Here is a 27,655-nt window from a genome sequence, read left to right as displayed (position 1 = left end):
AACAGGTTCGCGGCCCCTTTTCAATAGGCTTCCTTTGCTGAGTCACAAACTATTCAGAAAAATTTCCAGCAGCAGCAGCGCCGCACCGGGACCTGTGACTGAGGAGGGAGCAGCTGAGAGAAACCAAACAGGCCTGCCGCCCCGATGACAGGCAGAAGAGGAGGGGGTGGTCATGACCACCAGCCTCCACCCAGGTCCCCGAGGCCCAGGCTGGAGGGTTACTGCGACCCAGGCGTGGAGCCCAGACATCGGTCTCCCAGTGGAATCAACCTAGAGTCACCCAATCACAGATCCCAGCGGGCCCCAGACACCACCCCGTCCAGGAGGGGATCGTTCAGGAATAGGTACACTTGAGTGGAAAATAAAAACCCCTCACTTCCACTAACCCACAGCAGGCATCTAGCATCGTCATTCTGAACGTAGGCAGACCACCAATAAAAGCCATGATACACTCATGTCACACAGTGATTTTTGCAAATATCCTGAAATATCAACCCCCCTTCATCTCTGCTTAGAAATCACAGATGTTTTTCAACCTGCTCCTACCTCTTGCCATTTAATCCAAAGCAGCAATAAAAGCTTTGCATTCTATCCAGTCTCTCTGGCTTCTGAGATCGTCTGCACGTGGAAAGATTGCTCCCTGCTCTCCAAGGCCTTCCTGCTGCCGATTAACCTCCAACTCTGCACCCTTTACAGTTTATAAAGCTCTTCAAGTCCTGAACAAGGCCTGGGCTGGAGGGTTAGTGCCACCCAGGTGTGGAGCCTCAGACATTCGCCTCCCAGTGAAACCAATCTGGAGTCACCCAATCACAGACCCCAGCGGGCCCCAGACACCACCCCACTAACCCACAGCACTCCAAAATTATGCAAAATCTGTTTAAAGTGGCACATTGGCTCCTGTATCACAAACGTTGGTGCTTCGTATTTTGATACCTGTATTTCAATAAACATGCTTTCTTGGGCAAGCTGATATATTTATGTTTGCATTTAAGAGCTATCCTGAGAAGTTACCCTGATTCCAGCCCAGACAGCCACGGAGAAAACTTAAGAGCATCGTTTGCCAGGGTTGTCGTGACAAACGACCACAGACCAGGGGACTTAAGCAACAGAAACTGTCTCATGGTTCTGAAGGCTGAAGTCTGGGACCTGTGCCCAGGCCACTCTCCTCTTGCCCATGGCCATCTTCTCCTTAGGTCTGGACACACCATCGTCCCTCTGCGCACGTCTGTGTCCAAATTTCCCCTTTTGATAAAGACATCAGTCCTTTGGGTTAGAGTCCACTCAAATGGCCTCATCTCAACCTCATCACCTCTGCAAAGACCCTAGCTCCAAATAAGGTCACATTCTGCAGTTCAGAGGGGTTAGGACTCCAACATATCTCAGAGCAAAGCAGGGTCAGGGGGACACGACAAAACACAGTTCAACGCACAGCACTCAGTATGGTCACCTCCATCTTTGCTCAGGCCCAGAGTTGGAGCTAATAGTTTCCTGACGCCACCTAGGTCAGGACTTGCTGGCTTTATAAACTGTAAAGGGCCCACAGCTGGTGGTTAATTGGCGGCAAGAAGGCCTTGGAGAGCAGGGAGCAGTCTCTCCACGTGCAGACGTTCTCAAAGGCCGGAGCAGAACGCAAAGCTTTCCGGCCACGAGGCAGCCAGTGCTTTGGCCCCAGAAGAGGAGGAACAGGACCACTCTGGTATCATATTTCTACTTTCCATTGGCAGCTGCCGCCAGCCTCACCTCTAATTTTTCTAGCAGTTATGATCATCTGATTTGCGCACGTGAGGGGGCAGGGGGAGCCGCCCGCACCTGTGGCTGCTCACGGCCTGGGAGACACTGAGCCCCCAGGGAAATGGGAGGGGTCCTCTCACCACTTTCTCTCTTTCTCACTCTCTCTCTCTCTCTCTGAGAATCTCTCTGGTACATCTTGACCTCAGGCTGATTATCCAAATCTGAAATCCCGTCTCCTCCACCTGACCCTGTTCTCAAGGGGACGAAGTGAAATCTGCACCTCGCTGCTGGCAGGCCTGACTCCAGGAGCTGCAGCCAGCCCAGGGGAAACCAGCTGAAACTGTTTCTGGGGCCCCTCGACAGACCTATTTCAATACGTGGCCAGAATCCATAAATCTGATTATGACTCAAAGTTAAGAAGCCAGCAGCCCTGCGTCCTAGCAGGACGATCAGAATGAGCACTTCCTGTCAGCAACTTGAAGGCAAAGGAGGCAGCAGGTGAGACAGTTGCCTACAAGCCCTGAAGAGACATCGGAGGCGATCACACCTCTGAGCAGCCCCTATGGTGGCCATTCGCCAGAGTGTACCAGCTGGGGTCCAGCCGTGTGTCCCGGGGACCCAGGGCACATGTACGTCTTCACAACACACCAGATTCACACGCCGTGGTAATTACACACGGAATTGCTGCTTCCCACGTGTCTCCCCTGCTGGCTCATAAGGAGTGTAGGGGCAGGGAGCGCTGTGTATCTTGCCCTCCCACCACCCCGTGCTCTTGGTGCTCTACACGGATCTCACCCAGGAGATGCTGGTCCTGTGCTCTCAGCCTCTCCCCTCGCCACACCTGCCTCTTTGGTAGCTTAATGCCCTTTCCCAACACGTCCCCCCTCCGAGGTCGCCCGAGGGCGGCTAAATTCAGCTTTGGAAATCTCAAAGTGTGCCCAGCGCGTGGGAGCAGAGGGCACACTGCAGCCCCCCGTCCCCACCACCGGAGGAGCCCCCAGTTTGCCTGGGGCTCCAGTAGCATCCCACCTGCCTTTATGACATTTACTTTCCATCCGGGGTTGTGCGTACACTGTTTCAGTTTATTCTGGAGACTCCTGTGCAAGGTCATGCAGCTCAGAGGGTTTGTGGCTTAGTAAGAAACAGATTCTGTCTTTGTCCCTGTTCCTAGGACAGAGCCCCTAAGACCCTTGGCGGCTCCTGTGTATTGGGCATGTCTTCTGTTATTCCTAAGGAGCCCCGTTTGGGCACACCTGAGTTATGCTAATGAGGTGACAGGTGCAGCCCCCAGATGTGGCCGGATGGGGAACTTCCAGCCCTACTCCGGGAAAGGAGTGTGGCTGCTGACGGAGCGCCATAAAAATTCGTCACAACGAGATTTGATGAACTTCCTGGTTGCGAGCATGTAGAGACGCCAGGAAGGTGGCGCCTGGAGAGGGCACGGAGCTCCATGCCCTCCCACAGCCGTGCCCTGGGCATCTCTTCCATCCACTTGAGCCTGTATTGTAGCCTTTAGAACAAACCCATGATATAGCAAGTCGACAGTTTTTCCCGAGGTCTGTGAGCTGTTCCAGGAAATTTTCAAACCAGAGGAGGGAGACAGCTCCCAGCATTAGAGCCTGTGGGTCAGAAGTACAGGTGACAACCTGGGACTGGCCACTGGTGTCTGAAATGGGGGGACCTGTGGGGTCTGCTCTGGCCCCCGGCAGACAGTATCAGAATTTAGTAGAAAGGCTGGATTCCCAGCTGGTGTCAGAGGACGGGTTAGGGTGCAAAAAAAAAACCCCACACATTTGGTGTCAGAAGTGATCTGTAGAAACGGGTAAGAGCTGAACCAGGACCGGAGCTCAGACACGGCTGATCCAAGCGCTGTGATCCACCAGCTCGCGCGGCAGCCTGCTGGGAAGTGGCTTCACTGCCTCAAAAGGATGCTTGGCTTCCCAGCCCTTCTCCCAGTACCATCACCACACTGTGCATCCTGCCCCCCCACAGCCGCGTCGGAAGTTTGACTTCTTGCCTCGCGGCTCCCAGGCTCCCAGCAGGCTGCCTTCCAAGTCCTTCCGTGGCTCAAGGACTCCCAGGGCTGTCACACAGGAACCAGGAAGTAAATAAAATAAAGAAGAGGCGAAACCATTTTTCCACTCTCAGCCCCATCTTATCTGCGGTGTCAGACACATGGGCACTTAAAGTGCACCAGCCCCAGAGGCAGCAGCGTCAGGACCAGTCTGTGGCCTCGGCTGACAAGCAAGGGCAGGAGAGGTGTCTCTCCCCGCTTCTCAAAGATGCCCGTGTCCCCTCTGTACCCGAGTAGGTCCTCACTACCCTGCCAGCAGTTTAAAAACAAAATGAACAAAGATCAGAGACTTTGTTCACACAGTGTAGCCTGGAGATCTCGGCAACCTCACTGTCACTGGTGTTTCCAGGAGGATCGGTTAACATTCTAAACGCGTGTTCTCTTGGCGCTGCAGGCCAGGTTCCAGACGGTGGAAGTAGCGGAATACTAATTACTTGGAGCCAAGGACATTTGTAGACCATCTTTCACTTTCTTCACGATTTAAACCATCTGTTCCTAACGCTTCTGGTCCCGACCTTCTTTCCAGAAATCAAGTTAATAAACTGGCAAAAAATCTCTAATTAGGATGAAATCAAATAAGATTTCCTTCCTTTCTTCTTTCTTCATGGGACCAGTATGTCTGGGGGGTTTACTAACCCCAGGCAGTGGGCTAAATTCTGGGGAGAGTGAGGAGCAAAAAGTGCACCGTTCCTGCCCCCGGGGCTTTAGCCTGGTGAGTCATCACGCCAACACAAGGAGTCCTGTGGAGAGAGGCATGCGGTCCCCTGCATGCACTTCACGGGGATCTGAGCTCGTCCCAGAGTAGGAAGCCTCCCCCGCGGACATGACAGCAGGTGCAAAGGGTACTAACCAGCCAGAGCAAGAGCAAGTGCAGAGGTCTCGCCAGGGAAGGGAGCAGTGCAGGGGCAGGGGAGCCATGGCGGCGTGAAGGGTCTACGATGAGACCAGGGAGGCGGGCAAGGGCCAGGCCGCCCAGGACGCGGTGAGCCGTGCTCGCTGGGTTTGTCACGAAGCCCAAGAACAAAGGAAAAGAAAAATCCACAGGCCTGAGCACAGCCCCACGAAGGGCCTTCATCCCTGGGGTGACACAGCCAAAGAGCTACGCCGAAAACATCATTTCCCGGCAGGATGTAACACCAGCCATGCTGCACTTTTCACACAAAATAGGAAACAGTATGAATTAGTATCTCCTCTAGAGGTGACAACATGGGCACACAGGGAAGGAAGGCCACCGGCCCAGGTCACAGGTACCGGGGGCTAAAGCACAGGGCACCTGAACCATGTTCCCCGGTCTCTGGACTTCCACTTCCAAAAACATAGATTAAAAGTACATCACTAGCAGCGGGGAGGGTGCAGCTCAGTGTAGAGTGAGTGCTTAGATGCACAAGGTCCTGGGTTCAACCCCCAGTACCTCCATTAAAAAAAAAATAATAATAAATAAACCTGATTACCCCCTTCCCCACCCAAAAAAAATTTTTTTTAATACATCACTAGTCACGTTAGGTGACCCTCCTCACTTATGCATCGGACATGCTGACTTCTGAAGGTGCGGGGGTATAAATGACTCACCCCGCGGCCAGAAATACCAGCCAGTAAAGGATCAGCCCGGGAATGCTTACCCTTTGCCACCTCCTTTCTCCACACACTAAGCCCTTTTCCCCTCCCATCTCTCTGCACCACGGCACTCCCAGCTTCCTAACTGCGCTGCCTTCCCGGTGGCAAAGTCTGGGCCACGGCACCTGCAGCATAACCTCTCGTCAGCACAGCGAAGGCAGACGCCCGGGTCTTGAGGGGGAAAAGGAAATGTCGTGTGTTACTCCCCAAGGCACGTCTAAGTCACCCTAGACCATCGAGGCTATAATTCAGCCTTCCGTGTGTTTAGGGAGCGTTCTTTATGCCAAGCCTCAGTATTTTCATCTGTCAAATGGAAATAATAAGACCCCCACTGCCAACAGTGGAGAGCAGGTGACTCCAACCAAACACCCTGCTGAGAACAGTTAGCATGGCTGGGAAAATGTGAAAAACGTTGACTTGGGCATAGTAAGAAGCTAAAAATACAGCGAAGAGCTGCCATCCAGGGAAGATGAAGGCCTGTGGAGATGAGCCCGTGCTGTGGAGAAGTTCTTTTCTCCTGGAGGCATTTGCTCATTCTAAAGGGGTTGGCCAAGAGGCGGAGTGGTAATTCTGATAGCCTCACCTGGCCAAGGGGTCGGGGATTGGAGTCTAGGCACAGAAACAGAAGGGGGACATGGCCCTTCACTTTGAATTGGAGCCACATAGGACACGTGAGAAAACCCAGGGTAACCATATGGAACTGTTGCTCAGTTTCAAATAAGCTCAACCACTGACACTGGATTGAAGCAACCAGAGCAGTTAGTGCCCTCAGGCACCCGGCAGAAGAAACTGTCACTCTGGGGAAAGACAGCAACGTGTGAATTACTTCCACAAAGAATTTTATAAGAATAATGCCCTGAAGACAATCAAAAATAACAAGGCACATGAGGAAACAAAACCACATGACTGAAAATTGTCAGGAAACAATAAAACGTAGAAACAGACCCCAGTCAACAAGCACAAACTATTAAATGCTTAATACGTTCAAGGAGATAAAAGGCAAAACTAAGAATTTCAGCAGAGAAATGGAAATTATTTCTTCTAAAAAGAACCAGGGGACATTCTAGAGCTGGCAATAACCAAAATGAAGAATTCAACCTGTATGTCTGTTAGTGTTTGTTTTATGTATTTACATGCTCCTATATTGGGCGCCTGTATGTTAATGAGTATAATATCCTCTCCTTGTATTGATCCTTTTATCATTATATAGTGTCTTTTATCTTGCCATATGGCCTTCGTTTTAAAGCCTATTTTGTCTGATATGAGCATTGCCGCTCCTACTTTCTTATCAATTCCACTTGCATGAAATCTCTTTTTCCATCCCTTCACTTTCAATATGTGTGTGTCCTTTGCTCTGAAGTGGGTCTCTTTTAGGCAGCAGATTATGGGTCTTTTATTATCCAATCTGTCACTCTATGCTTTTTGATCAGAGCATTCAGTCCACTGATATTTAAGGTAATTATTGATAGGTATGTATTCATTACCATTTTAAAGCTTGTTTTCCAATTAATTTTGTATTCTTCTCTGTTCCTTTCTCTTCCTTTTTGTTTTTCCTTTTGTGGTTTGATGGTTTTCTTTTGTATTATGCTTGAGTTCTCTTCTTTTTGGTTTTTGTGAATCTATTGTATGTTTCTGATTTGTGGTTACCCTGGTTTTCAAGTATATTAACCCATTACTATACTTACTTGCTTTAGACTGTTATTCATATAAGCTCAAAATTTTTCTTTCCTCACTGACATTTTGCAGTTTTGATGTCCTATATGACATCTTCATGTTTATTCTTTTGCTGTTCATTGTAGTTATAATCACTTTCACAGACTTTAAAAAAATTTTTTTAATCTATAAACTAACTTATTTAAGTTACCTACAATCCTTTTATATATTTGCTTTTCCTATTGTGAGTTTTTCTTTCCTATAGATTCTTGCTTCTTTTCTATTTAGAGAAGACTTTTCAATATTTCTTTTAAGATAAGTTTAGTATTACTGTATATTTTTAGTTTTTGCTTGTCTGAGAATTTTTTCCTCTCTCTTTCTATGCTAAATGATACCCTTGCTGAGTAGAATATACTAGGTTTCAAGTTTTTCCCTTTCAGGACTTTAAATATATCTTGCCACTCCCTTTGGCTGCAAAGTTTCTGTAGAGAAATCACCTGATAGCCTTATGGGGATTCCCTTGTAACTAACTACATTATATGAAGACTAAACAACATGCTATTAAAAAAACCAATGGATCAACAATTATATGAAAGAGGAAATTTTTTAAATACCTCGAGGCAAATGACAATGAAAACACAACCACACATAAACTAGGGGATGCAGCAAAGGGAGTCCTAAGAGGGAAGTTCACAGCAATACGGGCTTTCCTCAAAAAACAAGAAAAAATCTCAAATAAACAACCTAACCTACCACCTGAAAGAATTAGAAAAAGAAGAACTAACAAAACCTAGAGTCAGCAGAAGATGATTGAAAGAAATGGAAAGATAGCCCATGCTCTTGGATTGGAAGAATTAATACTGTTAAAATGGCCATATTGTCCAAAGCAATCTACAGATTTAATGTGATCAAATTACCCAGGACATATTTCACAGAAGTAGAATAAATAATCCTAAAATTTATATGGAACCACAAAAGACCCAGAATTACCAAAGAAATCCTGAGGAAAAAGAACAAAGCTGGAGACATAACCCTCCCAGACTTCAGACATACTACAGAGCTACAGTCATCAAAACAGGGTGGAACTGGCACAAAAACAGACATATGGATCAATGGAACAGAACAGAGAGCCCAGAAATAAGCCCCCAGACCTATGGCCAATTAATATTTGACAAAGGAGGCAAGAATGTACAATGGAGAATAGACCGTTTCTTGGGCAAGTGGTGTTGGGAAAGCTGGACAGCCCCATGTAAGTCAGTGAAACAGAGCACCCCCTCACACCATACACAAAATAAACTCAAAATGGCTTAAAGATTTAAATATCAGCCATGACACTATAACACTCCTACAGAAGAACATAGCCAAAACATTCTCTGACATAAATCACAGCAATGCTTCCTTAGGTCAGTCTCCCAAGGCAAAAGAAATAAAAACAAAAAATTTTACATGGGGCCTAATCAAACTTACAAGTTTTTACACAGCAAAGGAAACCATAAACAAAATGCAAAGACAACCTATGGAATGGGAAAAAAATGCTTGCCAATGATGCAACCAATGAAGGATTAATTTCAATATACAAACAGCTCATACAGTTTGATATTAAAAAAAAAAAACCAATCAAAAAATGGGCAGAAGACCTAAATAGACACTTCTCCGAAGAAGACATACAGATGGCCAAAAAGCACATGAAAAAAAAATGTTCAGCATTGCTAATTACTAGAGAAATGCAAATCAAAACTACAATGTATCACCTCACACCAGTCAGAATGGCCATCATCAAAAAGTCTACAAATAATAAAACGCTGGAGAGAATGTGGAGAAAAGGCAATCCTCCTACATTGTTGGTGGGAACATAGGTTTGTGCAGCCACTATGGATAACAGTATGGATAGTCCTCAAAAAAACTAAAAACAGAGTTCCCATATGATCCAGCAATCCCACTCCTGGGTATATCCAGAAAAGACAAAAACTCTAATTCTAAAAGATACAGGCACCCCAATGTTCACAGCAGCACTGTTTACAATAGCCAAGACATGGAAACAGCCTAAGTGTCCATCAACAGATGACTGGATAAAGAACATGTAGTATGTATATTCAATGGACTATTACTCAGTCATACAGAAGAATGAAATAATGCCATTTGCAGCAACATGGATGGACCTAGAGATGATCATACTAAGTGAAGTAAGTCAAACAGAGAAAGACAAATATCATAGGATATCATTTATATGTCGAATCTAAAAAAGTAATTCGAATGAACTTATTTACAAAACAGGGGCAGACTCACAGACAAAGAAAACAAATACATGGTTACCAAAGGGGAAAGTAGTGGGGGTTGAGGGGAGGGATAAATTAGGAGTTTGGGATTAGCAGATACATGCTAGTATGTATGATATAAACAACCAGGACTTACTGTGTAGCACAGGGAAATATATTCAATATCCTGTAATAACCTATAGTGGAAAGGAATCTGAAAAAGAACACACACATGTACATACATACATGCATAACTGAATCACTTCGTGGTACACCTGAAACTAACACAACATTGTAAATCAACTCTACTTCAATTAAAAACAAAGTTAAGCACTGTCACTAGATGTTGACAAACATGAACGACTCATTTCAAGACACTGCCCCCTTCATACTGGGCTTCCGTTGTAAGGTCTACGCTATTTGCATATGGCGGGCCCTTCTCATATCTGTGAAGCCCTTCCATGACCACTCTTCTCCATCTTGTCGCCTCCATCCTCGGATGTGCATGCAAAAGCTCCAAAGCTGTACAAAGCTCATCTGGCTGGATACCACCTGCCACTTTTCCTGATGTCATTGTCAGACACCTCTGTGGGGCATAAGTGGCCTTCAGGGCATCCAGTCATGGAGCCAATGATTGGTGCTTCCTGCTCTTGCCCCTCCTCAGCGTTGAGAATTTAGTTGGCAGGGACGTGGTGTGATAGAAAGCTTTCTGGGTATTTGATCTGTGCTCCAAATTTCTCTTGCCTCGCAACTTGACCAAAGCTTTTGAAATTTTAAAAAAGCACACATACAAATTAAAAAAACAAAAAAGAATTCTGTGGATAGGTTAAGAGAAAATTAGTAAACTAAAATATAGAGGGAAAAAAATAAAGCATAATAAATAAAGCATAGAGCAACAAAAAGATGGAAAACACAGCACAGAAGGTAACAAATAAAGTATGCATTAAGAATGTCTAGTATATATGCTTGTGAAATTCTAGAAGGAGAGAGGAGAGGATGGGGGAAATGCAATATTTAAGAAATAATGAACTATGAAAACTAATACACTGTGCTGTACACCAGAAACTGACACAATTTAAAAAAAAAAAAAGAAAAGAAAAAGAAATAATGGCTGAAAGAAAGAAATAATGGCTGAGGAAATTCCGAAAACAATGAAGAACATCAAATCTCAAATTCAAAAAACTCTAAGAACTCCAGCAGGATAAACAGAGAAATCCACCCCAGGCACATCATAATAAAGCCACTGAAAATCAAAGACAAAAGTAACATCTTGAATATAAGCAAGAGGGAAAAAAAAGGCATATTACCTTTCAAAGACCTCAAATAGGATGGCAGCTGACTTTTCAACAAGAGAGAATAGAAGGGCAGCTTTAAAGCTCTGAGAGACCCGGCACGTACACACAGTGTTGGGGTGAAAAGGGAGGCAGCGCTGCAAATCCCAGAGGCACTGACGATATGCCAAGAAGGTGTTGTGAACAACTCTATGAAAGTGATCATGAAAACTCAGATGCGTGGTCAATCACCAGAGAAATGAAACTTACCCAACCTGGCACAATTAAACAGAAAAATACGGCTGAATCTGTAACTTAAAACCTCTCCAAAAGGAAACTTCGGGTCCAGACGGGCTCACTGGGAATTCTACCAAACACTCAGAGGAGAAGTGAGGTCACTCTTAAACAAATTCTTTCCAAAAAGATAAAAGAAGTATTTTCCAACTCGGTTTTGTTTTTTGTTTTGGGGTTTTTATGTGTTTTTTTTTTTTTTTTTTTTTGAGGCCAGCCTAACCATGATCCAAAACCTCTTAAGGCCATTACAAGGATGGGAAGTTTCAAATCAATCTTACTCATGAACAAAGACATAAAAATCTTAAAAGGAGGGTAAACCAAATGCAACAAAATATAAAGAACTTAATACATCCCAGACAAGTTAGGTTCATTCCAGGAATGCCAGATTGGCTTGGCATTCAAAAATTAGTTAGAATCTCTTCAGATCTCAAAAGGTGCAGAAAAGGCACTTGATAAAATTCAGCATATATTCAGCTTTTTTAAATACTCATAGAAGACTAGCAATAAAAGGTAACTCCTTGCTTTTATTTTTTTTAAAAAAGCATCTACCAAAAAACATAATATTATTGACAAGAATTGGAAAGAGGAAATAAAATTGTTAGCATTCTCTGACCACACAATTGGTTTACAGAGAGTCAAACAAACAAACAAAAAACTACAGAAAAACTATCAGAGCTAGTAAGTGAATGTAACAAGGTCCCAAGGTACAAGGAAATCATTTAAAATACAATTATTATTTCTACATAACAGCAATAAATAAGTAGAAAATGAAGTTTTTAATGATGCCTTTAACCTCTTCATGTTTGATCTTTATGAATGTATTATCAAAAAAGTTTGTAATCAAACAATTTTTTGTTGTTAAAAAAAGATAATTTTTACAATGACATCAAATAAAAACCACAAAAACATCCCTAGTCTGAGGGATAACAGCAAGTACTTGAATTTAAAAACTCTCCATGCAACCTCCAAAAGAAAAAAACCCCTAAGATTATCAAGGAGTAGAAATAAACCACACAGACATTCAGCATTACCAGGATATAGAGGAACTTCAAATGATGCAGAGAAATATGCACCTTATTGCAACAAAGCTCTTGCTGGAGTTCTGCTGTGGGTTCAAGACCTTGGGAGGAAAGAGTGGGAGAGGAAAGTCTTAAGAAAATCTACTAAAAATAAGAGAGCAGTGAACTCTGCAGTCACACGGGAGGCAGTGCTCAGAGAGATGCTATGCTGGGTTTAACGCTCTGTTGTCGCCGTCTTGAAATTCTTAATTTTGTCTTTGAATTGATGTTTTAGAAATGAAGTCTGACCCCATGAGACATGAGAATTCAGCAAGGCTCAAAGCAGGTGCAAATAAGATGTGCTATGTCTACAGCTGGGTAGGTGAGAACACGTATGGTCCTAAGAGACCGTGTTTTCTTTGACCCAGAACATGCTCTGACTGCAGAAAGAAGGCAGTGTCATTCTAAGGAGAGCTGAGGACCCAGGATCCCCATCGTAACCTTACTCCCCTCTAGCCGCCAACCACATCTGCTGGAAATGATGACACAGAGGCAAAGGACAACCCAGGCCTCCTTTCCCTCTCAGTCCTTCCGTCCTCATCAGGGAGCCCCAGGTAGAATGCTGGTAGAGTGCGAGCATATCAAGAAGTGAAATAAAAACAGTCAAGTCACTTTTGTACGACGAGTCCATTGTTTTAGAAAAAAGATAAAATACATACGCATGCACGAACTGGGAGATCCTAACCCTGTGACTTTGGTGACTCTGCTGATGAGTTATATTTGCATTTCAAGTTGGCATCACACAACATAAAGGTGAACAGTAGAATTCAAGCCAATAATTTAAATTTTTCTTTGTTTAGAATAGCACTAAATACCAAATTAAAAACGGCATAGCAAATCGAGGGACTGACTTAAGTAAGGTGATACTGGTGCGTGTGTAGACAAATAAGTCAATGGAATATAATAGAGAGTCTAGAAACAGACCCTCTAGGTTTATGACAAAACAGCCCCAGAGAGCAATGGGGCAAAGAGTCTCCCAATAAGTGATACTGAGCCAATGAGATATGGGAGTGGAGAGGGGGGGAGATGACAAAGACCCCTAACTCTTACCTAGTCTGTAGGTAGAAAATGGAGGTGAGTTTTAAGTGTGTTCGCTACAAATTAATGCCAGGAGGTGAGGAATAGTGCCTACCACAGTGCCTGGCTTATGACAGTCTCTCAGTAATTATTAGAAATACGGATGGATGGAAAATGGATGGATGGAGGATGGATAAACTAAAACAAGAGTTAATCAGATGCATATCTTACAGCTCCAAGAGCACAGAGAGTTTCTCCACACAGTCCTCTTACCCAGTGCCTAAAACGCATCATACACAGTAAGGCTTCAGGCTTTGCGGTAAGAGGGGAGTTGGTGACCATTTCCGCAGAACTTTTCATGGTCCTTCGTGGTCTTCCCTGTTTACTAGCCAGGGAAAGGGCTTCTATCAACCTGGATCTATAATGTCTACCATCAAGCGGGTAATTTATTTTACCTGCAAATTAAGCATCCTGCCAGGGCTATCAATCTGGGCTGAAGGCAGAGGAAGAGAGCACTTTTCCAACCAGACAGTCTCCCACGGAGAGCTGTGCAGCGAACGCACATCCAGCGGACAGGGGTTCGCTCAGCTAAAAACATGTTTTCCTAAGACAGCCTAAAATGACAACCAGGCATCCGGAAGAGAGACCACTGAAGCCACAATTTCCAGACTAGGATTGTATGTAATTGTAGTCTTCAAAGGTTTGTCCGTTGCAGGAAGAAGCCCACTCTACCCACGAAGCATCACTCTGCTCCTGCCTGGCTCTTAGAACCGCAGGCTTAGGAGCCGCTCAACACGGAGGCATACGCTCAGTCCCAGGGCAGGGGCTGCGCACATCGCATTACCTCTTATTCCGAGTATAAAGCATAACGTGTTCACGCATAAACTCTGCAGGTCTCCACCTGCCACTCCACCCCTCCTCCTCAGCCCCAGTCCCTTCCGTGGTTAACACAACTAACAGTTGGATCTGTTACCTTCCGGTCTTTTTCCTTTACCTGCACATACATTTCTTTTTATTTAAAAAAAAAAAACTATATATGTATAATATCATATTTAGTCTTTATCCCAGTTCCTAGCACAGAGCTCCTAAGACCTTTAGAATGTCCTGAGTAACAGGAATATCTTTTTTTATTCATAAAGCGTCCTTTTGGTATAGGATGCACCATAATCCACCTACACCGTCTCCTATGAGTGGATGTGTGTGTTATTTCTGGCTTCCCCTACCCCAGACCACACTGCACATGTGTTTGCACGCTAGTCCTACCACAGGGTCCTGAATCGCCCCCCACCTGGCTACTCTTAGGGACTGGCAACCAAGTCAGTTGCCTGGTCTCCTGCTGTCAGAGCATAAAAATGAGAATGTAAACATGGCAGCAAGAATCCACTACCTTTATTAGCCACCATGCAGATAAATGACTCAGCAAGCTTGTTTATTTTCCCTGGAGTTAAGCTAGGATCAGATGGCTCAGCCCACACATCTTCCCTGCTCTCAGACTCCTAAGTAATCAATGGTTATCATCACACACCCTCCCCAGAGGCTGGGTCCATATTTTCAGATCAATGACACAGGTAGAGTCCTTCGTCTGAGAAATTACAGGGTCTTACATCCTAGTGTCTAACCTCTTCCTAACTCCTTGGGTGGTTCCAAATAAAAAAGACGAAACCCTAATGATGGAGAGACTTCATTTATTGACGCTACTGTGAAATTTTCTGGGAGTTTCTGCAAGGAAAAGGCTCCAGGTGGGTTGAATATTTCTTTCTTAAAATGAGCAGCTAGGACATATGGAAATCTATTTGGAACCTTTTTGTTTAGGAAACCTCTAAAAATAAGCTAAAGTCTCTTACTCTCTGGGGAATCACCAGCGTGGTAATTCCTCCGCACAGTTCTCTTGGCAGAAATCGTTTGATTCCTTCTCGTCTCCCTCCCTGTGGGTGTGAGTTTGATCTATCAGTGTCTGAAAGGCTCCTCTCATCTCTGACGCTGTATTCCCACTCATGGAATAGTTCCAAAGGAAGTTTCAGGATGACAAATCTCCAACTCATTAAATACACCTGCTAGTAGCCCCGCCTCATTCTTGAAGCTCTGCAGGGCAACTGGAGAAGTCAGTCCACTTAAGAGATACACAACCATCATGTGAATAAAGAGGTGGGGTGGCTGCAATCGCTGGGTTGCGTGATATTATCACAACCCTAGGGCCAGCTGGGTCCAGACAGAGCCGTCTCTGTAGGGTATCACTCACATCCCAGCAACGACAGATCCTGTCTTTCTCTCTTTCATCAAGGATGACAGATTTAAAACAGGTTGACTCACCTGGACCTCTCACAGTCTCCTGCTGACACACTTCTTCCCATTCCCTCCCCCCCCCCCCCCACAAAATCCTCAGTTAGTCCCGGGGAATTCAGGGCCTCTGGCTGGAGAAACACCTACTGGGCCAAACCATCCGCAAAGAGGGGACGGAAATATTTTCCAGGAACGCATCTCAGTCCTGATGCTAAGAACAAAAGACAAAGTTCTGAGGGCCCCAGTGCTAAATCCTGGAGGTAGGAGAGAACCAGACTATGAAGGAGCTGGGGCTGGGGGGAGGGATAAAAATGTCTCAGAGTTTAAGTGGTTTCCCCCAAACTGGCTCATTATTGGAAAGTCACAGGCTGCAGGCAGCCTTCCTATGTCTGGCCTGGGGCTCCTGCATTGCTAATGTTATCAGAAACCCGAGAAGAACGCGGGAGAGAATGAAAGGGGTATGTCAAGACGCCAATCACTTGCCAACACTTACTTTTTAAATTATTATTATTATTACTGAAGGTTGTTATCATTTTTTCCCCACACCCAGTGAAGATAAAGGTTCCAAAGGAGAAGCAGCAATCCCACGTCCCCAGCAGTCCCAGCATCATGCCTGCCCAGGCCGCCCCTCTGAGCTGGAACCCAGAGCACCGCCAGCCGGGACCCGGAGCACCGCCAGCCGGGACCCAGAGCACCGCCAGCCGGATGACATTCAGAATCCGGAGCCTTCACCTCCTGAAACCTGCCCCGTCCCAGCTGACTCGCGACAAAGCCAGACGGTCTCTCCAAAAAGAACCATCGCTCGTTTGGCCCAGTAGAGATCTGAGCACAAAACAAAAGTAAACCCCAAAGTGTGCTGCGTCTCTCAAGTTTATGCAATCAGATAAGGGAGACACCTGTTGAAATGATCTTATCCAGAAAAAAAAAATATATATATATATAGAATATATATATATGTATATATTCTATATATATATACCTTGCATTTTTGCATTAAAATTGACTGATTTTTTTTAAAAAGAGGTTGGTTGCATTTTATTTCATTTGTGTGGTGGTCAGAAAGAAGTAGAAATAGGTGTAAACCCCTACCATGATGCTATAAATGGGGCCCAAACAGCATGCAATGCCAGGTTAATGGAAAACAATCATTTTCAATCGGTCTGTACCGGCACAAAAAAGCACAGACGTAAAGACACTAAAACTCACATTTTTCGCAGCTGACACTGATCTGAGAAAGTGGCGGAACAAGGAAACCTTCTCTTGGAGGCTCATGATTGTCTCGGGTTATCCTTAGGAGCTGCTTTCCAGAGAGCCAGAGGCGCAAAGGAGCAAACACCAGTCCCGGCTCCCGGGTGCTGGGTGCGGGTGCCAGTCCTGGGCCTGGATGCTCAGGCCACCTCTCCAGGTATCCGCGTGCGGCTCTGCCAGGCAGCGGCTTGAACGAGGTGACCCAGGGTCCTTTCCAGAAATTCCACGTGGTGGACTGATTGGCTTGAGTTGATAACCAGAAGGGGATAAACAAAGAGGCAAAACGAACCATCAAAAGTACGTGAATTAAATGACACTCTGTTCCTCGTCCCAAGTGAAACGTGTCACTTCTTAATGACAGCTGGCCCAAGATTGTGCTCTTTCTCTTGTCTCACTGGCACCCCAGCTGCCCTCCTGCTCCCAGGACCCCCCACGCCAGGCTCTGGCAGCCTTTTCTGACTCCTCTCCACAGGCAACCAGGCTAGAAGGCGGTCGGAACAAGGAGGGGGAGCCCCTTCTGAGCCGACAACTCGTCATAGAACACACCTCACCGCGGGCAGCCGGGCAAGGACACACCGTCACCCTCACCAGGCAAATCCATCTGAGTCAGGACCACATCCTGCACCCACAGCCATCTACCTCCGTGCAGCGCGTGCGCAACTCCCCGGCAGCCAGTTCACCTGAAAGCAATTGCCCAGGCAGCCAAATCTGATGCGACCACTTTAGATTTCCAGAAGAGAGGGTCACTGTTGTTTAACCCTGCAATAAGCAGCCAAGCTTTAAGAAAAAGCACATAGGAAGAAAACTAAAAGTCAAGTCTTTTAAAGATTTCACTATTTATAATTACACATGTGATAGAGGTAATTGTTCTCATTGTAAAAGATTCAAATATAGATGTTCATAGAGTAAAACATAGGGTCCTGTGTTACCACCCCCCCACTTCAAATTCACCTTCAGAACTAACTTTCTGCTATTAGCAGCTTGATAAGTATCCTTCTATCTTTTTCTATGCATTGGTATATAATATATATATAATTTATATATTTTTATAAATTATATATTTTATACATTATAAATTATGTTATATAAGATTTATATATAATATATGAATTATAGTTTTATATTTATTATGTATAATTTTATATATAAACATATTTTATGAAGTGTATGTATTATATATAAAATATTAAAATATATAAAATTATAAATTATGTTATATATTATAAATTTAAATTTACATGTCACATATACTTTATAATATATAATGTACATAATTTATAATTTTATATTTATGATACATATAATTTATATATAATTTTATGATATAATTATACATAAAATACTAAAATATTTTATATATTATGTATAATTTATATATAAAAATGAGGACATAAATGGCACCATACTAATAATAATATGTACTAGAAATATTTTCAAATCTGTAGTATGTTTATCTCATTATTTTTAATTGTTGCAGTTTTCCATAGTATGAACATATTATAATTTTTTTAACCAGTTCCACATTGATGGCCATTTAAGTTGTCTCAGCTCCTTTATAATCATACACACATGCTTTTCTGTATATACATGTGTGTGTATTATATATATCATGCCTTCATGTAAGACATTTGCATCATTTCTAAATTGATCCTTATTAGAAATAACTTCCCATGCAAGTATTTGTCTGCATTTATGTCTTAGGACAGATTTCTAGAAGCTAAAATTACTGAATTAGAAGAGACCAAAAGTCTTACATGCTTCATTATTCACCAGTCAGAAAGCACACACTACTGCTGATCACAAACAACACCCCAAAAAAAAAGTCACAAAGGAAATTTACAGAGAACGTTCTAGGTATCTGTTACCAATTACACTCTGAGTTTTGGCACGAGTTTTCTGAAGCATCTCATTTTTTCTCATAAAAAGAAGTCAACTATAGGAATCCCAAGAGCCAAAAATATACCCTTCAGATCCGCCAGGGCAGCAACTTAAGCCAAAGAGAACTGTTTCTGTACCAGCCACGCAGCCGAGGCCAGTTACACAGGAGATGTAGACCAGAGATTGAGGCTTCGGAGTTAGACATGGATTTGAATCTGTCTCTACCACCTGAAGCTTGCTCTCTCACAGCACCTCGGTCTGTCAGCTTCTGTTCCATCCTTACCGTGGCCTCCCTTTGCCCGCATCCTGGCTCCCCTACATTTCACTCATCCCACCTTTGGCAGCGGACACGTCTTCCCACACACCAGTTCACCTCCCTCCCTTCGAAGGGCTCGCAAGGCCAGAGAGAGAGTTCCGCTTCCGACTGGAGCACAGAAACTTGTAACAGATCATCACACCCACCCACAACACCAGAAAAAGAAAACTGGATAAACCAACAAAAACATATTTTTTGAAAAGCTATTGGGGCCTGAGGATTCAAAAAAGAGTCTAGAGGCAGTAAATTATAGAGACAGCCGGGGGCTCTTTCTTGTGGACGGAGATGGCACTGTTCCGGAGGTAACGGCTGAGCTGGGGAAGGGTGGGTAGATGAGTCTGCCGTAGACTGAGGGGAGGTGATGGATAAGCCTGTGAAGATTCACTGAGATCAAATACATAAATCCAGCGGTCTCCTCCACCCCAACCCCTGCCCCTGCACATCCCAGGTGTACTCACATCCACTTAGACTCAATGCAATCTGAGAATTGGAAAAACAGCTTAGGTTGTTCTAGTTCAAAGTTCTCAATTTTGGCTGCAGGTTAGACTTAGCAGGGAAGTTTAAAAAAAACGTGCCGTGGGGGAGGGCAAGGGGACATCCGGACCAATTAAAACAGAAGCTCTGCAGGTAAGGCCCAGACTCCAGGACTTTCTGAAGTTCCCAAGGTGAGTCTGGGATGCAGCCAACATTAAGAAGCACTGGTTTGATCCCACTCGCTCGTATCAGCCCGTAGACTTTAGGTTAGAATTTCATGTGCTAATCAGTCTTATCTCCTTCCCACTTCTAAGGGTGCAGGCTACTTCTTGGCCAACTCTGTGCCTCTCATGGCATCCTCCATAATGGTCTGTGTGTAGTAGGTACTTGATCAAGGTTCTCAAGGTGACTGATTATCTCCCGGGGAGTTAACATTTAGAAACTCAGCACCAGGAACAAAATGCGTCTCTTACAACTACAAACTGAACACTCCGGATATAGGAGAGAGAAAAACATTTCCAAGCCAGAAAAAGGCACACCTTACACTTTCATACCAGCCCAGGAATGTGGAAGCAAAGGAAAATCCAAGGAAATCACCTCAATACAAATGAAAGGAAAGGTCGGTTTTCCCATCTTAAAAGACTCCTCCCACAGAGTTGCTTCTCTTTCTGCAAACTCACTGACTTTTCTCTAATCAAGGTGGATCCAGCAAAATAACAAAGACTTTGGCTGCGTGGCCACCTGGTAACCGTGGTTACCTGGTTTGATGCCCCCTCTACCCATGACAGTCTGTGTGATCCAGGGCAAATTATTTAACCCCTCAAATTATTTAACCTCTGAGCCAGAGTTTTCTCATATAAATTGTTAAAAGATTAAATGAGGCATGCTAAAGTTTTTAAGAATTTACTCGAGCAAAAGTTGACTCGAATTGGGCAGCATCCAATCCAGCAGACAGAAGGGTGCTCCAAGCTGTTGTACAAGATGAAAGGATTTTACAGCCAGAAGGAAGCGGGAAGAGGAAAGTTATTCTCGGCAAACAGAGGGTTGGTTATTGCAAGGTTACCTCCCTGTGGGGGGTGCTGGGGTCCATTAGGCAGATGGCCTGTTTAGTGCAGAGAAGGTGATTCCTGACTGGCTGGTTCAAGATCCCATTTCTGGGAAAGCCAGAACTGTACTTAAGTCTGAGTTTGGTGATGTGCAGATTAGCATAAGTGATTCCATTTTGGGTCCGTTGCCTTGTTTTTAACAATATGAAATGAAAAAAGAAAAAAATATATATATATATATGTATGTATGTATATAACTAACTCTTAAAATTGTGGGGAAGATTCAATGCAATGTTCCAAGTCTAAACATCTAGCCCAGAGTGGGCATTCAAATATTACTTCTGTTTATTTTGGAGGAACCATGTCTTCATATATATAGTCTCTGGTAAGAAAATCAAGTTAAACCCTTGCCTGAAGGCCCGATTCCCAGACCCTTCCAGCACCAACAGCGCGAGAGCTAGGCTAGCTCAAGACTAGACAGGGTTCGGTTAGGACGGGTCTGGAAGACTCCTGGTCGGAGCAGTGCAACAGGAACAGAGCCTGGCTGGGGTCTCCCCCTGCTGCAGGCAGCGCTGAACCCTTGAACCAGCTGGCTGCGCTTGCCGCTGTTTTGCCTGCCCGCCCCCGCGCCAGCCAGGAGGGGTGGGCGACTGCTGCCCCTCCCGTTTCCTCCCGATTGTTTTCGCAGAACTGCGCTCTGGGACGGCTAATTGTTGAGTCCTCGTCGTCGTCTTCCCCACAAGAAGAGGGCTTTGCTCAGCAATTAAGGCAGGCTGCCTGAGAACGAGGCCTCTCCATGTTAGATCCGGGTTTGACCGCCCCCCTCCCCCATGAAAGAAGCATCGCCTGCTTTTCACTGAGCCGACGGTGAGCCGGAGCTCTGCACCCGACAGCAAGGCAGGCCCCACCCCGCTGTGTCCGGGTGTCGCAATACCAGGAGGCGAGACCGCCGCAGGCACAGCAGGGCATGAAGGCAAGCCTTCAGACGTCTTGTTTCTCCTCCCAGTGAACCAACAGGAGCGAAGATCGCCTTTGGTTTGGTTCGTCCACACGGTGGCTTCGGCCCTCTCCCTTCCTTTGTGCTGCATTTCAGCCTCACGGGGAAAAGGTAACTCCACCAGCAGCCGTGTGCTCTCTGTTGCCATCTCAGGAGGTTCCCCGGGTGCCCAGCTTTGCATACTGATGTATTTTCCTCTGATGTTCTAGCGCCAGTGAGAATGTCTCACTGTCTAAAGTGATCGCCTGCTTTGAGATGAAAGGATTATGTTCCGTGGCTTTAATCTGAGTGTAAACTGCTTCAGTCACTCCTTTGGGAAACATTACCTAAGTGTCTTAGTGCAGGTCATGTGGCAAGTTCACTCTTTAAACAGGAGACTCTTCAGGAAGTCGGGTCTAGCGGGGCTGACAGCCAGCACCAGAGAGCCCAGGAGAGCACGGGGACTGAGGGAAGGAAGCAGGAGGCTGGGGGGCCCTGAGCAGCGTCTCTGAGAAGGGGGGAGAGGGCTCAGCATTCCCGAGAGGAAGGAAGTTGCCCCCTTAGTAGCTAGCAGTAGCAGCTCTTCCTGGCAGCTGAGAGACTGTCAGGGCCGCGCAGAGCTCCTGGCACCTCCCGGGGCACTGTTTTCTGTCTCATTCTTTCCAGGGAAGTAACTCGCAGAAAAAAGAGCCGGATCGTGAGTCAGGTAGGTGTAGACCCAGCCGCTTTATGCCTGAAATCGCTTCCCCGCCGTGAGCCTCGGTCTCCTCGTCTGTAAAGTGTCGGGTGGAATAAGAGGACCTTGAAGGTTCCAGGTTTCCAAGGCTGAAAATGATCACATGTTATAGTGCATTTACGATTCTCACTGACTTTTCTCATTCATCTCCTATGGAAGGTCCTCCTGGCGTTTAGCACAGTCTTGGACCATAACAGGAAGTCCATAAAGTAAGTGAGTGAATGAATGGACAAAGCTGACTCAACCCAGCTCTTCTCGCCCCGCAGCGCTCCGTCTCTGAGTGAGGAGGGCCCAAGAGCAGCACAATATTGTCCTTAACAGCCCTTTCCAGTTTCTCATTCACCTAGTCCTTTGTGAGCTGTGGATTTTAAAGAGCAAGGATTACTTCCCCAAGGCCAAGTAATTTTACTAGCAAAGTACACTAAACTTCCAAAACAAGAAAAAGAAAGAAAAGAAAAATGCTCAAGTAATTTTATAAGACTGATAGACGCTTGAGTCAAAATCAGGAAAGAACAGTATAAGAAACAATAATTATAAGCCAATTTCACTTTGCATGTAGGGGGAGGCTCGAACAAAAAGGCTTGATTTCACTTTAAAGACTGCCAAGAACGATGCCGGAAGTCTTAATAGCCGGCGACCTGCATTGCAGGTCCCTGAATCAGTAAACAAGTAACAGACAAAATATTTGAGATAAAGACAAGTCAGAAGGTGGATGCAGCTTCCCAATTCTGGCCTCGTTTCTCAGAGATGTACTTCCTAAGTTTTGTTTTCACAGAAGAGAGGGCAGGATGAGAAACCCACCACATCAAAGGAGCCCAAGTCACCAGCTGCCGTCCACGTGTGCTTCAGCAAAAGGAAAGGCGTCACATTGTCATTCAAGGGTCTGTCTCCCACTATATAAAGCAATCCCTTGTTATCCTACAGTGACCGCAACTTTGTGTTGTTAATGCACTGTGTTTTTATTGCATTACTGGGTCCACAGTTGGCTGGACCAGAACCTATTACGTATATACACAAAGCTCCTAAAAATGTATGTCGGCAATTTGAAATCTGCAGTGTATGCTGAAAATAAATAATGACCAGGTTGGCTATATCTTAGAAGGACAGGGATGACAGAATATTAAAAGTGCTCATAATGTGATGCAACACATCAGAACAGGACAGAAAGCTTATTTGTTCATGGAAAACAATGCATGGTGTTAAAGCAACCTCAGTTTATGATTTTTAGTTAAAAACTTAAATTTTAAAATTAAAAAATCAAAACCGGGAAAAAAAAAGAATTTCTTGTCCAGATATAATCTGTTTGCCACACAATGAATTTATTCTTGTGCAAGAAAGCCCAGAGTCTTGACTGGGCTAAGTCCCCCCTTAGACCCGGAGCACCTGCTAAGCACAGCTTTTTAAGGGGACCGTACCCACACCCCAGGCCTGGTTTGAACTGGAATGTGGTTCGTGTCTTTCTGAAACACAGTGAGCAACACGATTGCTCCAGGGAGACCATGGTCTCTCCAGAAGTTCCCTTCCTCTTGCCGGAACTCGTCTTCCGGTGGCTGGCAGTGGTTCAGCTCCCCCAGAGCACGAGGGCTCGAGCCTCCCTGAATACACCTGACTCCCGCTCCCCAGGCACATGCCCCCTTATCCTGGTGAGTGAGGTGCCGTCATGCTCTCCATTTGGCACCCGAGGCCCAGAAAGTCCCCAACAGCTGAGCTGAGGCCACGCTGTCCCCTCGATGGGCTGAGGAAACAGACAGCTAACCCATTTAACTCCAAAGCCCCAGAGTGACAAAGCGATGCATCACAATCTGTCTGACACCCTCTTGTCCACTCTGTCTGGGAAGACGCAAAGTGAATTAGAGAAAGAGCAGGCCGCAGTAAGAAAACGCCCCCAGCCCCAGGGGAGCAGCCCAGGACAGCGTCTGCCTGGTTGACGGCTCGGATGTGCGGGTGAGATCAGAGCATCCGGCCCCAGAGGCCACCCGTGTGGACGGCTGTGTCCCTGCTCCCCAGGGCTTGTCAGAAACTGTCACGGTGCCGTTACGCCTCCTTCCTTGTTTCCCTCTCCGTGCCTCTGGTTCCTCTCCAGCTCCAACCGCTGAGGCGTTCTGGGATTTAATAACAAAGGAAAGAGGGCTCAGACTGAGCTTCCCTCGCATCTTGGAGCTGGACAAAAAGATGCTCGATGTAATGCCCTGGGGCCAGCTGCTGCTCCATTTCCAACAGTGGCAATGTGGTTTGTAAAGGAATCTCTTTTTTTTTCCTTAAATGAGACACTCTGATGCCCTTGCCTTCTCTACACAGCCACTTGGCCGTCCCGGAAGCCTCAGGACCTGAGCATCCACAGTGAATCCATTAGATCACCAGCTCAGGAAGGGTGTTGCCAAGGCTTAAAACGTTTTCTGTCTCTGCTACTTAGAACAATGACTTGCACATCCCACGCCTTCAACAGACACTTATTGGTGGGGATAGCCTCCCTCCCAGTCATACTGTAAAAACCTCACTTTCCAGTGAATGAGCCCCTCTAGGCTGGACCGTAACTGAATCTGCTTTTAAAAATAAAATAGGAAGGAGCCAAGACCTGGGAGCACCCCAAATGTCCATCCACAGATGACCGGATAAAGACGTGGTATATACACACAATGAAATACTCTTCAGCCATAAAAAAGAATAAAATAATGCCATTTGCAGCAACATGGTTGGACCTAGAGATGATCATACCAAGTGAAGTAAGTCAGACAGAGAAAAACAAATATCAGATGATATCACTTATATGTGGACTCTAAAAAAGTGATACAAATGAATTTACTTACAAAACAGAAACAGACTCTCAGACATAAAAAATTTATGGTTACCAAAGGGGAAGGGGTGGGTGGGAGATATATTAGGAGTCTGGGGTTAGCAGATACAAACCTATAGATGTGAAATAGAAAAACAAAAAGGATTCACTGTACAGAACAGGGAACTATATTCAATGTCTTGTAATAACCTATAATGGAAAAGAATCTGAAAAACAGATAAATGTATACATATGTAACTGAATCACTTTGCTGTACATCTGAAACTAACACAACATTATAAGTCAACTATACTTCAATTAGAGAGAGAGAAAGAAAGAAAGAGAGAAAGGAAGGAAGGAAGGAAAAAAAGAAAAAAGCCAAAAGCTTTTTGCAGGGCATTAACAGTGAGAATGTTTTCATCCTTCAGGCTCCGCCCAAACACCCGAGAAAAACCTTCCATAGCAGTTAAGACACATGGGGAAACCATAAGGGAGGATGAAGCTGAGTTTGAGGGCGTGGAAATTGACATGACCGCCTCCCTCCCATCAAGAACATCAAGTCCTGAGCTTTCTGGGTAGTGGAAGGCAAGTCGTTCCCAGAAATCACAGAATTGTGGAGCAGGTAAGAAACTTAAAAACTCATCAGCAAAGGAATATCCATGAGGCCATGGTGATGGAAATAAATGATTGACTACGTGAATGAATAGCGAGAAGTGGCAAGTTTTCCTCACAGAAGAATTACAAGCAATAAATGTGAAAAGGAGAGAAACAGAAAGTTACCATTAGACACCCCAGGGATAACACCTGCGAGGAAAATAAAGGAATGAATGCTCAAGTCTGAGCGTGAAGCTTTAAGAAGAAACAGGATATGTGTATATCCTCAAAATTTACGCCCCCAAAATCTTTATCAATCACTCTGGTGCTTTGAACATATGTCTGCAAATTCTCTGATACGGCTCCCTTCAAGAGACAGAGCTAATGTTCACTCTTCCTCTGAATGTGAGCTGAACTGTGACATTTCCAAAGAGCTGAAGATTGAAAGGCAATAATACTAACTTGACAGTTGTGGAAACTGGCAGACACCTCCTTAACCAAATGACCGGTTAACATCACCAGCAATGAGTCGTGCTGTTGTCTTGTCCCCCCTGATATGATGTGATGAGAAAATCGCCTCCCCCAAAATGCATAATCTTAGTCCTATTGTGAGAGAATGTGAGACAAACCCGCATGGAGGAGCCTTCTATGAGACACCTGACTGGCACACTTTGAAAAGACCAAAGGCATTTAAAGAAAAAAGGAAACACTGAGAAACTGTCACAAACTGAAGGAGGTTAAGTGCCATGTGCGATCCGGAATGGGACTCTGGACCCAAAAGAGGATATTAATGGAAAAACTGGGGGAATTTGAATAAAGTCTGCAGTTTTGTTAATGGTATTGCACTAATGTTAATTCTTAGTTTTGATGAACATACCATGTTTTTGTAAGATGTTAACATTAGGGGAAGCTGGGTAAAGGGCATATGAGTGTGTGTGTGTATGTGTACATATATATTATATATATGTATATGTATGTGTGTGGGTATATATATATATATATATATATATATATTAAGAGAGAAATTTATTATAAGAAATTGGCTCACACAATTACAAAGGCTGACAAATCTCAAGATCTACAAGATGAGTCAGCAAGCTTGAGACCCAGGAAGAATCGATATTTCAGTCTGAATTCAAAGGCCAATGTCCCATCTCAAAGGTTCCTTTCCATCTGGGGAAGTCAGTTTTTTTCATTCTAGTCAGGCCTTCAGCTGATTGGATGAGGCCCACCCACACAAGGGAGGGCAATCTGCTTTACTCAGCCCACTGATTTAAATGCTAGTCTGATCCAAAAAACACCCTCACAGAAACACCCAGAATAATGTTTGCCCTAATATCTGGGTATCCAGTGGCCCAATCAAGTTAACACATAAATTAACACATCACAAGGATGAAGGGGAGATAGTCCAGAAGCTTGACCCCCAAAATTCAGTCTAAAAGGATTAGTGAGACTTGGAATTTAGAGGGAAATATTTGTGATCCAGGCAGAGAGAGGAGCAGGAATGGTGACGCTGGTCCCGAGGTCCTGTTTGGAAGAGGTGGGACGGGGAAAATGCAGGCTCTTAGAGACTGGACATCTGGTCTCTAAGGTTCTGCGGGCACCCTGAATCACGGCTCTTTTTAAAAATCCTATTTTCTCAATGCATTTTTGGATGCAGACAGACCTCTCCATAGCCCCAGGGATGCAAAAGCCTGTTCGCTTATTAACGTGTGACTCAGTTCGACTCCTGAGGTGGGTGACTCACCCTGCCCGGCCTGGCTCGGCTGTGCGGCTCTTAGGCTGTGTGATCTGGCAGCCTGCCACCTGAGGCTTACCCCCACGTATGCCTGGGCAAAACCAAGCAAGCTCCTTAAGTTCTCCTAGCCTCAGTTTCACAGCTGTAAAGTGGGGATGATGGCATCTACTTTGCATTTCAAGGACCCAACACACATTATTAGATTAATAACTACCGTTTCAGGGCTCACTCTGTGCCAGGAACTGTCAGGGGTCTTCATCTGTAAGATTTAATCGCCACAAAAAATCCTGAAAAGTCATTATGGTATTGCTTCACTTCTAAAGGAGACTTTTCATCTACATGTAACACAGCGGAAATCGAATTTTGCCTTGCATCGGTTGTGCATATGGTTTGTTCTCTTTCGTATGAAAAGTTAATAAATTGATGGTGTATCTTATAAAAAAAAATGGTGTATCACATAGTGACTCACACTTGTTAAAGGTTAGGCTCCATTTATAGTTATTATAAAAGATTGGCTATGTTCCCTGTGTTGTACAATGTATCCTTGTAGCTTATTTATTTTTTACATAAGAGCTGCTACCTCTTACTCCCCTCGGCTTCTGCTGTCTTTTTGGGAGTTCTCTTTCAGC

General features: G+C 44.8%; 1 protein-coding gene and 1 long non-coding RNA gene across 5 annotated transcripts in view; one reads left to right on the top strand and one right to left on the bottom strand.

Moving 5' to 3' along the window:
- The window catches only part of PFKFB3 (6-phosphofructo-2-kinase/fructose-2,6-biphosphatase 3), a 243,824-nt gene that overhangs the window by 142,015 nt on the left and 74,154 nt on the right, over window positions 1–27,655 (bottom strand). For 2 of the 4 annotated variants that reach the window (XM_064479311.1, XM_064479313.1), the window contains exon 15: window positions 23,772–24,023. The exons of the other annotated variants lie outside the window; for them this stretch is intronic. In XM_064479311.1, coding sequence (XP_064335381.1) covers window positions 23,772–24,023 — 252 coding nt within the window. Of the gene's footprint in view, window positions 1–23,771; window positions 24,024–27,655 lie in introns of those variants that run through there. 4 annotated transcript variants of the gene reach the window in all.
- Window positions 20,889–26,123, top strand: LOC135319381 (uncharacterized). Its single transcript, XR_010377917.1, has 4 exons — window positions 20,889–21,317; window positions 21,852–21,891; window positions 22,081–24,644; window positions 25,123–26,123. It is a non-coding gene; the product is annotated as an uncharacterized LOC135319381 (long non-coding RNA).

Source organism: Camelus dromedarius, chromosome 26 (assembly GCF_036321535.1).
Source record: "Camelus dromedarius isolate mCamDro1 chromosome 26, mCamDro1.pat, whole genome shotgun sequence".
Classification (NCBI taxonomy): Eukaryota; Metazoa; Chordata; class Mammalia; order Artiodactyla; family Camelidae; genus Camelus; species Camelus dromedarius.
This window is presented reverse-complemented; position numbering and strand designations above follow the sequence as displayed.